The 13,246-nt window shown below is 47.3% G+C and overlaps 1 protein-coding gene across 4 annotated transcripts in view; it reads right to left on the bottom strand.

Annotated features, from left to right (window-relative positions):
• The window catches only part of Tns3 (tensin 3), a 244,712-nt gene that overhangs the window by 9,828 nt on the left and 221,638 nt on the right, over positions 1-13,246 (bottom strand). For all 4 annotated transcript variants that reach the window (XM_076545949.1, XM_076545948.1, XM_076545950.1 and 1 more), the window contains 6 exons: positions 11,837-12,474; positions 11,220-11,306; positions 9,593-9,724; positions 5,973-6,068; positions 5,255-5,332; positions 4,146-4,223 (listed from right to left, as the gene is read on the bottom strand). In XM_076545949.1, coding sequence (XP_076402064.1) covers positions 4,146-4,223; positions 5,255-5,332; positions 5,973-6,068; positions 9,593-9,724; positions 11,220-11,306; positions 11,837-12,474 — 1,109 coding nt within the window. The remainder of the gene's footprint in view (positions 1-4,145; positions 4,224-5,254; positions 5,333-5,972; positions 6,069-9,592; positions 9,725-11,219; positions 11,307-11,836; positions 12,475-13,246) is intronic.

The following is a 13,246-nucleotide window of genomic DNA, read 5'->3' on the forward strand; positions in this document are numbered from 1 at the left end:
GGAATTCAGTTGGGAACTGCAGTGATCAGAGATCAGAATAGCCCCACCTTTTCGATCCGACGACATTTGTGTTATAGGTATTCTAAATGACCACAGGTAATCCTCAGACACGGAGGGTGCAAGCTCCGCCCCCAGACCTGGTGAGCGGAATCCATGCCTTGGTAGTGCTCAGTGGCACGGAAAATTCACACTCCTGGTGTGTTACAGTAAAAGAAAGAATCTCAAAGCAGCCTTAAGTTAAGCCTCATATCTTAATGCCCAACCCAAATAATTAAACAGACTACAAGGTTTCACATGAAGTCTTATTGCTTAGAAAACCTACCCACTAAAAAAAAAAATAAGAAGTGCTCTTTTAAAAGATGGGAAAATGTATTTAAAAATAGTGAGCTGTAGCCATACATGGGACATCTGTTACACACCCCTCCACAAAAGACTCAGGGATTATATTATGGAAGAGGCAGAGGTCAGGGGTGACTGGGGCAATGTCTTCTGAATACACCATGGCTACTAGAGCCATGAACTCACGGTATCACACAATCAGGCCAATTAACAGTCCAACACAGCTGGAAGAGACACACAAGCCCCAGCCCCTAGCCAAGGAACCAAGGACAGCTGGTGTCTGGTAAAGGGCATGAGAGTCTGTTTTCTTTAGGGAGTGTGGCTCCTGGGAGGTTAACCATGCTTCCGTGGCTGCCCCCATACCCATGAGTACACAGGCAGAACTAACTGGTCTCAGTAAGTTTAAAAAAAAAAAAAAGAGAACATGAGGTTTGGATGGGGACACACAGGAGGAGGAGCTGGGAGGAGCTGGGGTGACTATGATCAAAATACATTATAAGAAATTCTCAAAGATTCAATAAAATATGATATTAAAACAATGTGCTGGAAAGGAAGGGGGAGGTTTAACTTCTAAAAACAAGGACAATAGTGGACGCTAGCATGACTGAAGGCAACACTTACTGGATGGATACAGTTAACAAACTATAAAAACTGCTTGCGATGAGTGATGTTAAACCAGCGATGGCTGCAGCGGCACACTGGTTCTGGCACTCACCGTGGGGACAGAGAAGCAGAGCTTTGTTGCTAACACAAATGCAGGTGGTGGTATGGGCGAGACGCCCAGCGGGCTCTGACCAACAGTCTGTACCTCAGGAACTCCATCCCCGGAGTGGAAGAAGACCTTGCCACCCACTCTGTTCCATGAGGCAAGCTCTCCTACGCAGGGATGTCACCCTGATCCTTTTCTTCAGTCTTTTTTATTTTTTTAATAAAGTTGATACATAGCTGTGGTTTAAAAAGCAATCATTACAGTTTTTTTTTTTTTAATTTTCAAGTACATTTTTGAGAGGTACAATCAAATAATCAAATCAGCCAAAGGCCATACTGATGTCTTAACATCAGTATGTTATAGTATCAGTATGTTATACATCGGTATATATCAGTGTGGCACAGGGGTGTCAACCCTGGAGGGCTTCAGGGAGCACCTAAAACAAACTTAGGGGCCACGAGTTTACCTCTCACATGGTACTCACTGTCTCCTGTAGCCACCATGGGCTGTGGCCCAGGGCCAGCCTGCTCAGGCTCAGAAAGAACCAGAAGAAAAATGGGAAGGCTGGCTAACCAGGGAAAGGCTTTTCTCTTAGGTCAGGAAAACAATTCCCAAGGTCTTTTCCAGTGTCTACTCACTTGTTCTCTACCTTGTCTTGATAGGAAGAATATAGTCCGTATTGAACAACATAAACCTAAGGTCTGTACAGCTGCATACATGTTAGATGTTAATCCTTACTTGTTCTCTACCTTGTCAGGATAGCAAGAATATAGTCCATATTGAACAACATAAACCTAAGGTCCGTACAGCTGCATACATGTTAAACATCAATCCTCAGAACGGCAGCCAGGCTGGAACCCAGAGACACCACAGTGACACACTCCTAGCTTGGGGCCAGTCCCTTGTCACCTTTGTTGTGGCTATGGGTAAGCCATGTTTTTGGAAATCTAAAACACACTCCACATTAAAAATGAGAGAGTCTTCTCTGGTTGTACAGTGGTCACAGTGATGTATTTAACTTTACAGAGCAGACTGCATTAGAAGAATACACATTATACAGAGGAGACAGATGTTTCTCAGACTTGACCATGGCATTCTAGCTGGAGAGTGGGAGATAACTAAACAGTGAGATACCACTCTCCATCTTTCAGAATGAGCACATCCTTCAGAGTGACATCATCACCTGTAGTGAGAATGTGGAGCAAAGGGATGCTTCCTGACTGCTGGTGGGAATGCAAAATGGTACAGCCACTTTGTAAAAAAACAAAAAAAAAAGTCCTGTGGTTTCTTTCAAAGTTAACTATACTCTTGCCACACGATCTAGCAATCAGGCTCCTTCGTATCTAATCAAAGAAGTTGGAAACATACTGACCAAAAACTTGCATTTGGATATTTTTAGAAGCTTTATTCATGCTTGCCAAAACTTAGAAGCAACCAGATATTCTTCAGTAGTTTTGTGGGTAAATAAGCTGTGGTTCACCCAGGGCTCGGAAGATACCTCGGTTGGTAAAAATGCTAGTCATGGAAGCTACAAGCTGAGGATTTGAGTGCAGGTCCCCAGAAAGCACATAAAAGCTGGGTGTAGTGATGTACTGCTATAGCTTAGCATTGGGGAGACAGATACAGGTGGGTCCTTGGTCCTTGTTGGCCAGCTTGCCTACCCTTATCAATGAGGGTTCAGTGAGAGAATCTGCTTCAAAACATCTAGAGTCATTGAGGAAGATACACAACATGGACTTCTGCCTCTACACACATGTGCACACACATGTTCAGGCACCCACAGGTACCTGTACAAACACATATATGTGCTCCTGCACTACACACAATGAAAGAAACCACCAATCCAGGAAAGCCATGGAAGAAGCTTAATCATACTACCAAGTGAAAGAGACCAATCGGAAAATGCTACATAGCTTGTGTTTACAGCATAAGGCCTTCTAGAAAAGTCCAAACCGTGGAGCGCATAAAAAGATCAGTGGCAGTGAGGGTCTTAACAATGTGGGATGAATGAGTAGGGAGAGCAGAGGAGAATTTCAGGACAAAGGAAATACTTTGTGCGACATTATACTGATGAGTGAATGCCAAAGAGATTTCTTAAGCCTGTTAAACACCAAGAGTGAACTCTACATCTCTGGGTGGAGCCTTGTGAAATTTAAACTAGAGACAATCAATGGCTGCTGATAGAGGGAGACGCAGTTTTCTTCATGGATGAGTGCCCTGATACGTTATTAAATCCTACATGGTCAGGTCTAAATACATGTATATGTGAGCAACACTAAAAGGACACTGTGTGTGTGTGTGTGTGTGTGTGTGTGTGTGTGTGTGTGTGTATAACCATAATAATAACTAAAGAAGTAGGGGTCATGAATATGACAGCGAGTGGGGGTATGGAAGAAGTAGGAGGAGGAAAGGGAGGGAGAGAAATGATGTAAATTTTCAAGAAGTTGTAAATTGTAAAAAGACTCTAAGTAAACTATGGACTTGACTTAATGCTGTGTAAGGGCACTAGCTCATCCGCTGTGACACTATGGTGTGGGATGCTGCGAATGGAGAGCCAGCGTTCCTGCGGGATCTCTAGACCTTTCATACCTTCCGGGAATGGGTCTAGGAAGTAAAAGCTATTAATAAAGATGTTTCAACCAAGTGGCCTGGTCTCCGGAGACCTGGCTCTGGGTGGTGTGTCTCACCACACAGATGGCAGAGAGGGCCCAGTAGCTGACTCACGTTGAGTGACTGTTGAGTCACAGCTACAGAACATTTTTGCATTTTCAGCTGGCAAGGCAGGTCACCCACATCCTGCCTTACTGTGCCCCCACCTCCACCCCCACACTAAATACAGGGCTTGACATTTATTCCACTGAATTTGGTCTTGTTCGAGTCAGACCCATAGCTCTAGCCTCTTATGCCCTGGCTGTGTCTCCTCACAGCTGCCACCCCACCCAGCTGTGCCAAGCATCTATAAAAGGAAACTTCCTTCACAGTCCCCAGAAAAGCAGGAAATGACTGTCCAAAGGGAAGTTCTATCACAGAGTTCGGTTCTGCCCAATGACTCGGAGGTGCAGAGACCGAGAAAACAAGGAAGGCTGTGCTCACTGACCTGCCCCCTGCTTCAGCAGCTCGGCTGCCGAGTTGGCCGCTGTCTGGGGAGAGTTTTCTGCTATCTCCTCCAGTGGATCTGCAGGAAGACGGAAGAAAAGAGAAATAAGGACTTCTGACACAGTAGTCCACATGACAAAGACAATCTCGTGACAGGATTCCCAGACAGTGACAGCAGCAGTAACTCTCTTGACAGACAATAGTCCAGTCCACAAAAACTGCGATCCCACCCAGAACACAGATGGGAGTGACATGCCCCCCCTCCCCCGCCACTCCCACACACAACATTTTCCTGGTCTCTGATTTTATTTACATGAAAGATCAAAATTTTAAAGACAAACCCACTTACCTACAGGAAAGTTGGAACACACAGTCAAGCCCCATATCCCCCAGATATTAATTTTTAAAAATTATTATGGGTATTTTCTAACAAATATAAAATTAAAGAGACTTGTTTCTTCATAACCTAAATTTAACCATAGCAGCATATTTCCCATTTTGTAAGTTTGTAAACCTGTCATGCAAGCGATCTTGAAAATCAGTCTGAGAATATATATATAATACACACACATATGTGCGTTTGTGTATATAAATTAACTACTTATTTATGTATTTTACATTCATGTAAATGAATGTAAAAATGTGTTTTACATTCATGTATGTCTGTGGACCTCATGAGTGCCTGGTGCCCAAGGAGGCCAGGAAAGGTCAGATCCCCTGGGATGGGAGTTGTGGATGTTTGGGAGCCAACTGATGTGAGTGCTGGGAACTGAACCCTGATCCCCTGGAAGAGCAGCCAGTGCTCTTAACTACTGAGTCATCTCTCTAGCCCCCAGGTGTCTTACAATTTTAAGCTGAAGAGTCTTTGTTTTCTAGGAACCTTCTAATGTTCAGTATCTTGAAGCTGCTGTCTGCAGCAGGGCCTTCTCCCTTCTGAATTCAGGTGGCTACCTGCTTGCTTTGGAGTTTATGTAGAGCACATGTTATTAAAGAATCTTTGTCTGTTTTTTTTTTTTTTAAGGATCTCTGTAGGTTCTGGGAGCAGCATGCTATGAACAGTGCAGAAGATTCTACACACAGCCAGTCTACACGGAGGCCTCCACCACATACCTCTCTCTGGAATGAGCAGCTTGCAGGGTAAAGCCAAGGGCGTGATGGAATGCTGGCACACCAGAGCTGTCAGGCTCCCTGCAGAGTGGATAAGAGCAAATGAACATCCTCAAGGTCTTCCTCTGCTGTGTCTTTAGTTGGAGCATCGGTTGGGACCAAACTCCCAAAAGGCAAGCCTTTAACACCACTGTGGGATGTGACCCAAAACTCCCAGAAATGTCGAGGTTGCAAGACAGTGGTTGATCAAGAGACTTGCAGTATATTCCTAGCACATCGCCTTTATAAGCGCGAAGTGCCTCGTGCTTCTTAACGAGTAGGATATGAGGCTGCCCAGTCTGTCCAGGAGGCTACGAAAGGCTTTCAGCTTACAGAGGAGGAGGGAGGCTCTGGCGGTAGCTCTGTGCTCCTCCTTGTGCCTGAGGGGTGGGGGCACACTGGGCTCCAACCCTGCTGGGACCCACTGGCTGACTTCACAGTATGTTGGCTTGTCTTATTCTAGCCCTGGGATGGTCCTTTCCATTTATTTGGTTCTGACAAAGCTTTTGAAGGCAATTAACTCTTTCAGCTTATCTTAAAGACTTCAGATGACAGCAGCCTGAGATTTGGGGGCTGAGAGGAGAGCAACCCACCATGACGGAGAGGCCCTCGGATTTCAAGCCACCTGAAGGAGGGAATCCATGCCCTGCAAAGTATCAAGAGAGCTTCTCAAATAACTCACCAAAATACGGTTCATTCGAGCACCCTTTCAACCGCACTCCCTTTGGGGTACACTCAATCAAGAAATGCCGGACAAGTTCATTAGACAAATCTCCAGCTGCAGAAGGAAAAGAAGAAGAAATAATTTTTAAAATTGAAAGCACAGGAGACTCAGAGTAGGGGGAAAGGCTAGGAAGAGAGAGAGGAGAGACAGAGATGGATAGATGGTGGAGGGATGGACAGACAAGACAGACAGACAGAGACTTAAAAAAAGATGCCTCCTGCAGATATAAAGGTAAGGCTACACCTAAGAAGGCTCCCTCTGAACAGGACTAAACTGCAGCACTATGGGGCTGCCTAGAACCACCCTTGGGATGGTGAGCAGTGATAAAAGCCAGGTGGATGGTAAAACCTCTTGAAGTGAAAATGTGGAGACTAAGAAAATCCCCCCCCCCCCACACACACACATCCTCCGACACTACAAGTGTCATCCCCCAGAGAAGGGATGGCTTGGCAGTTGAGAATGACCCTGGCCTCAGAGCACTAGCTGCATTCCTCTGAGAGAGAAAAGACCACTAAGGCTCGGACAGAAGAGACTCCAGTAAAGAGCTGGAAGGATGCCAGCCCTCTGGGTGAGGTGGAGCTGACAGCCGGGGAGAGAAAGGCCCTTCAGCAACAAGCATGCTGCTGTGTAGGAGCAGCATTCCACGGCACACTGCTGGCCAACAGAACCTTGTGTTCACGCCAGCTGCTGAACCCAAAGAGAAGAGGCACCAGGAGCAGTCACTGAATGGAGAATGTTCTGAAGACGGAAAAGTACTAACTGAACCCGGAGAAAAAGAAGTCCCTGGCCCAGGCTGCTGAAGTCAGTAGACATCCCGTGTGCTGGGTCCACTCTCCTATCACTGCTCTTGACCACCCACCATAGGAGCTGGCCTCTCAATATTACTGGTGCTGAAACTTCCTGGGAGCAAGACCTGCTGGATTTGTGCTTGGAGGGGTTGCCAGACTCTAGTCTGTTATGTAGGCTGAACAACCCTAGTCCCAAATCCAAAACCTGGAAAATTTTGAGCACCAGTGTGCAGTCATAAGTGGAAGACTCCATATCATGAAACTTCGATTCCTATACAAACTAATAGAAAATATTGCATCACATTTCTGTCAATATGTAATGAAGTGTGTATGAATTCTATACAAGATGTAAATGAATTTAATGTGAAGGCTTGGGTCTCCCAGGTTCCATTCTCAGCATCCACATGGCAGCACACAACTGTCTAACTCCAGTTTGAGGGTATCAGATACCCTCTTCTGGCCTCCATGGGCACCAGAAATGTACATAATATACAGACAGACAGACAGGAAAAACACCATACAAATAAAATAATAAAGTAATCAAAAATTTAAGGACTCATTTCCAAAGCATCTCATTATGCACATACAAACCCGTTGAAATCTGAAAATAATCAGAACCCCCAGACACATCTGTTTGGGGTCATTTATGATGAGGGATACTGAGCTGGATTTAGGCCCCAAATGATGTTTATAAACAGTAACACCCATTAGTAACAGTACGTGTCAGCATTTTCTAGGGGCAGTCAAGCTTGCAGAAGGGAATGATGGGATTCCATGAAAGTCTATGTGTGATAAAATGGAGGGGATGAACACACGGCCCTTCCTCTGTGGGAGGAGAAGGTGCAGGACTTCCAGCCTAATGGGAAAACCCACTGAAGGTCTGGATTCTACTTGTGGGAAACGGCCCCATGCAGATCCTGCTGCCAAGACCTTTTTGGAATGCAGAGTCTAGAATGACCAGTCATCTCATCTCAGGATGACTGGAGGTGGCGGAGTGACTTACTGGCTCTTCCCTCATTTGGCAAACTCTTCTCTCAAATCTACTCCTGGACTACAAAGCACAAATGTCAAATCCAGACCTGGGTGTACACACAGAGGCGAGACTGCATTCATCCAGTGGAGACCACCATGCCAGGTTTCCTGACATCTGCTACTCACATAAGACTCAATTTTGTTCCTTCATCCTCACACTGAGTATAAAGTCTGCCCAAGGCAGGATATGCTCCCAGATTTTATAAGACTTTTCCTGATGTGTCCTTAACCAGTGCTCCCAAGTAAGACCTGGCAGTCCTCAGCAGCCAGATCTGAGTGAGGGCTCAGTGATGAGGGCCCATGCTCCCACCCAGCAGTAGCGTTCCATTGAGCTTCTTATGATGGAAATTCTAGATGTTCTGGGAGGCCACGCATGCATGACCTCACTTATCCTGCTCCCTCACCAGAAGCCCTGCCAGCACCCACAGGTTTGAGGGCTGTGCTTTCTGACTGAGCCCCAGGTACCTCCCAAACTCATTCCCTAGCCTTGCAAGACAAGCACATTCTAGGAAGCAGGTCAGCTACCCATGCCTGAGGATGGCCCATCTGCAACACATCTTATATTCTTGGTGCAGCTCAAAGCTGTTGGCCCCAGAAAGCTTTCAGCACAGACTTCATGCAAGAATTCGGACAAATCTTCTCAGATCCAGGTATGGAGTGGGAAAGAGAGGTATGTACAGGAGGCCCCACATCTGGGATTTTTCTGATTCCTCTCCCCTGCTAATGCAATGTCTCCTCCCATAGATCCATGTAGCAAAGGTTCAGCTCCCAGAGAGACATTCTGGTGGTCAGTGGAAACATGAGAAGGTGGGGGGGCAGTCTTAGGGTCACTGAGGGCAATGCCCTTGAGGGAGGTGGTGGAAACCTAGCTTCCTCCTCAGCTCTCTCTCTCCCTTTCACTTTGTAGGCAGAGGGTGAACATGTGTTCCCTTACGTACAATCATGCTATTAGGATGATTCAGCAGAGGCCTGGTACCAGAGCCAACCAAATGAGCTGAACCATCTAAAACTGCAGGCCACAGTGAGCCTTATCTCATGATAAGATAATTACCTCTGGCGTCTTATCACAGGGCGACTACCACACACTCCTCATGACCTGAGCTGTTCTTTACCTCCCCGGCTCAAGTTCAAAATGACCATTTTGGTGGTAAAGAGAAGACAAAAGTGACTTTTTCCTTGCTAGAGTTGGTGATAACATGGTAAAGATGGTTATATATAAGGGCAAAGGGGGTGGATGAGCAAACTATGAAAACGTCCACCGACAATGGAAAATATGTTCCAATATATTTGTGAAACAAAACAGAGAGCTATGAAAGAGAACAAGAGCTATCATTTAGAATTCAGTGAATCTTAGACTTTTGACTCAAAACAAGACATGTAAGACTATATACTATATTAGTTTTCACATTACAAGTTAGAAATAGACAAAATGATTGTTTTGGAGATGACTGCCTGTCAGTGATGAATCAAGCAGTGATGTCTTACATGAGGCCACCCAAAGGAGAAAGGGCTGACATGGGAACGGGGTGCTTTCTTGGGTTCTTGGCTCTACTATATTATGGAAAAGATTACTTGCTTAAAACAAAAGAAGATAGAATGAATAAATAAAATATGTTCTTAAGCAAGACAACCACTTAAGGAGATAACCTTATAAAGCAAACACTAAAGAGAACCCGTCCAAGCAGCTGCCATTATCAGTCACTGTATTTCCCTCAACACCAACCACACACACTCCGCACCCATTCCAGGGAACCTTACCTTTCTTGTTCAGGTGCAAGACAGACGGAGGGGGTGTGGCCACCTTCATGGCCAGGCCGTAGGCCCCTCGGAAGGAGTGACTGTCCCTCACGATGAATGACCCGGGAGCTTTGTCCTTCAACATGGCAATGGCTAGAGGAGGGGAAAGGCATGGATGACTGACCGCAGGGGACAAAGGCCACTGCCCACCCAGACCCTTAGGTGGCTCCTGCTGTGCTTTGAAGACGGCCCCGCCTCTGAAAGTCACACTTGAGTCTGAGCCCCGATGCTCAATACAACTGCTCTCTTGGGGTTGGGCGATGGTCCCGGGGATGGCTCAGCAGCTTGAAGGTGGACTGTGACAAAGCAAGGTGGCCATGCATGGCCTCTCTCTCTCTCTCTCTCTCTCTCTCTCTCTCTCTCTCTCTCTCTCTCTCTCTCTCTCTCTCTCTCTCTCTCTCTCTCCTGCACATGCGTACTTGCTCCTGTCTTTTCATCAGTGTGAAACTGGTGCTGATACGCTTGGAGTGCCCTACCCCTAGGACTATTCCTTTTTTTTTTTTTTTTTCCGAGACAGGGTTTCTCTGTGTAGCTTTGCGCCTGTCCTGGAACTCACTCTGTAGACAAGGCTGGCCGCGAACTCACAGAGATCTGCCTGCCTCTGCCTCCCAAGTGCTGGGATTAAAGGCATGTGCCACCACTGCCCGGCAGGACTATTCGTTATAAGACATCCCAATCTCAGGGGCTCGGTGACAGTCTCAGGAGATGGACTAAGGCAGTCCCTTCTCCCAGCTTCTGCAACCAGGGCCGGTGGGGGCCCTGCTTGGCGGATGAACATGGAGTAAGGAAAATGCCATCTTTTCATCTGTGCTGCTAAGCAGGGAGACAGAGGCGGGAGGACATGGGGACACTGGCAGCACATGACAGCTCTGCTCAGCCCTTGGACTTGCTAGGCGGCTTTTACAAAGGCCGCCTGGGGAAATAAAAGTCTTTCCAGGCCACGGTTGTTTCCCCCACTTCTTTTCCATTCAAAACGACATCAGCTTCCGTGAGTTCTCAGAAAGAATTAGAGCCTCATAGTTTCTATTATCTCTAAAATCGAACGGCAGGATCTCAGGGAGAAAACTAGCCTTTCTGAGAGATGGAGGGCCCATGAGCTCCTTCTGCACCGCGGCAACCAGGCAGGTTCATGCACGTGACAGGAAGTCTGTGATAGCTAGAGCTCCAAACGGTCCATTTCCTTTCATGGCCTGTAGCCACCAAGCTGACGTCTCCCCCCAGTGCATCTCTCTCCTCCATGACCCTCTTTCTGCAACACTCGGAGGAGGCCTTAGTAGAGACCTGAGCAGAGTGTCTCTTCCTCAAAGCCCATGGTGGGCTGGCATGGCTGGTGAGCTGCTGGCTTGGCGAAACAGCCAGTGTTCACACTCCGCACACTGGGATGCACATGGCTTGAATGCACTTCTCACCAAACCCTCACCAGTCCTGAGATCTTCCCATGACAAGATGAAAGTTGTGAAATTTTCCCCAAACCTATGATAAAGGTGTGTTTTGCTCTAATTTGATCTGTACCAGGGGAGTTCCTGATAGAAGCACCCAGAGACTGAATAGGACCGACATTGCAAGAGGTCCCTGGTCCCCCACCTACCTTGTTCTCTGGAGATATCTGCCTTGTACCAGAACTTGGAAGTGTCTTGAACAAATTTCACGATCACGAGCTTATCATTCGGGCTGTCTGTGAAGCAAAATTTTAAATACAGAACATTTGTATTGCTGCCTCATGCCTAGGTGTGAGGGAAAGACACGGGGGTCCTAAGTGGGGAAGGAAACACATCTCAAAGGAGGGAACGGCAGGGCAACCCAGTGCCTCACGGCGCTCTGCAAAACATAGATGTTTCCCATCCCAAAAAGAGGACACAGAGGCAAGGCTGGTGTCAAATGCTCGAAACAGTTCATAGCTCAGTTTCGGATTAATTGTTTCGTTGGGCGAAAGAAAACAGCTTCCAGAGATCTTTACTTTCAAGTCAAAGTGGAGGCAGAGTCATTGCAGCATCCGCACTTCCTACTGCTGGATGAGTCTACCATGGATGAGGGAGGAAGCCGATCAGATTTACCAGAAGCACTGTGTCTACCTGGCTTTAGACCAGCAATGTGGGGAAGAGCCATCAGGGGGTCTGAACATTTCCGGCAGGACACGTGACTTAACCCTGGAGACACCCCCCAAACCCTCCTTTCCTAAGGGACCGGGCGGAGGCGGGGACATACCTGGCAAAGGTGAGGCCACTTCTGAAGGCTTGCAGAAGTCTGGAAGGACGTTCGGGAAGGGGATGCTCATGGTGCTCCCGCTATGGGGGCTGGAGAAGCCACTGGAGGAAGGGGAGACTGAGCCCAAAGAACGATCACCCTCTGAGGCTCTCTTCTTCTCAGGGAGGGGTGGCTGCCCGGGCAGGCTTACCCCCTGGTTCTGCAGGCCTGGACTGTGGTGGCTGCTGAGTCCAGGTGACACCGTGAGAAAGTTGTGGGACAGGAAGCCACTGTCAGCAGCCCCTGCTGTTGTCAGAGGGGCTCCAGGAGCCGGTGATGTGCCGTGGGAATTGACCAGCAGGGCACTCGGGTCCTCGCCAGGTGGAAGGCCACTTGCTCCCTGAGCAGTGTTGAAGCCTAAGAAGGCTTGACTGCCCGCAGGGGGCAGAGCATCCTGAGGCTCTGACATGGACAGCTCGTGGCTGTGGAAGGAGGCCTGGAGCTCCGAGGACTGGAAGCAGGGCAGCCCTGGCGAGTCCTTGCCAGAGCTGCAGAACTCGCGGGTGCCGAGAGAACCTTCAGAAGGGTGGGTGCTCCCCAGTAGGGTTAGGGTGGACTTGGGGCTGCTCTCCACCCACTGGCGTTCTGCAGAAGGCGGGCTATTCAAAAGACAAAAAAAAAAAAAAAAAAAATACAGCCATAAGGGAATGTAAGGGACATAAGATGACCTCGAAACCAACAACTGCTGCAAGACTTGGAGAAGACAGGTCTGGGGAAGTGGGTACTGAGGCTTGCTGGGCAGCAGAAGAAATGTAGCATCTCTCATCCCTTATAGGTGTTTTGGAGACACAGGTTGACCTTGGTCTAAAATGGTTAAATTGAAAATTCTAGAAATAAACAACTGCTAAGTCTTAAATATCATTCCGAGTAGAATGAGGAATCATTTTTGTCCAGGATGTGAATTGTCCCTTAATTCAGAGTATCCATGTGGTATATGCTGCCCACTCTTAGTCAGTAGTTAGATGGCTGGCTGATGTTGTATAACTGTGTTCATGGTCAAGTAACTCTCAGGTTACTTAAAAATAGCCCCGAAGGGGCTGGAGAGATGGCTCTGTGGTTGAGCACTGGCTGCTCTGACAGAGGAGCAGGGTTTGATTCCCAGTACCCACACAGTGGCTCACAACTGCCTGTAACTCTTGTTCCAGAGGTTCTGATGCCCTCTTTGGACCTCCACAGGGACCAGGCATAAGGTGAGAAACAGACAGAGATGCAGACAAAACAGTCATCCAATTCAATAAAAATAAATAAAGATATAAACATTCAAAATGAAAATAGCCCCAAAGAGCAAAGTGAGGATGCTGGCTGATTGGCTATGCCAACAAGAATCTGTAATCTACTTTCTTTGAGAAAAGGTCAAAATTATCATAGGTA

This window comes from Peromyscus maniculatus, chromosome 10 (assembly GCF_049852395.1).
Source record: "Peromyscus maniculatus bairdii isolate BWxNUB_F1_BW_parent chromosome 10, HU_Pman_BW_mat_3.1, whole genome shotgun sequence".
In the NCBI taxonomy this organism is placed as follows: domain Eukaryota; kingdom Metazoa; phylum Chordata; class Mammalia; order Rodentia; family Cricetidae; genus Peromyscus; species Peromyscus maniculatus.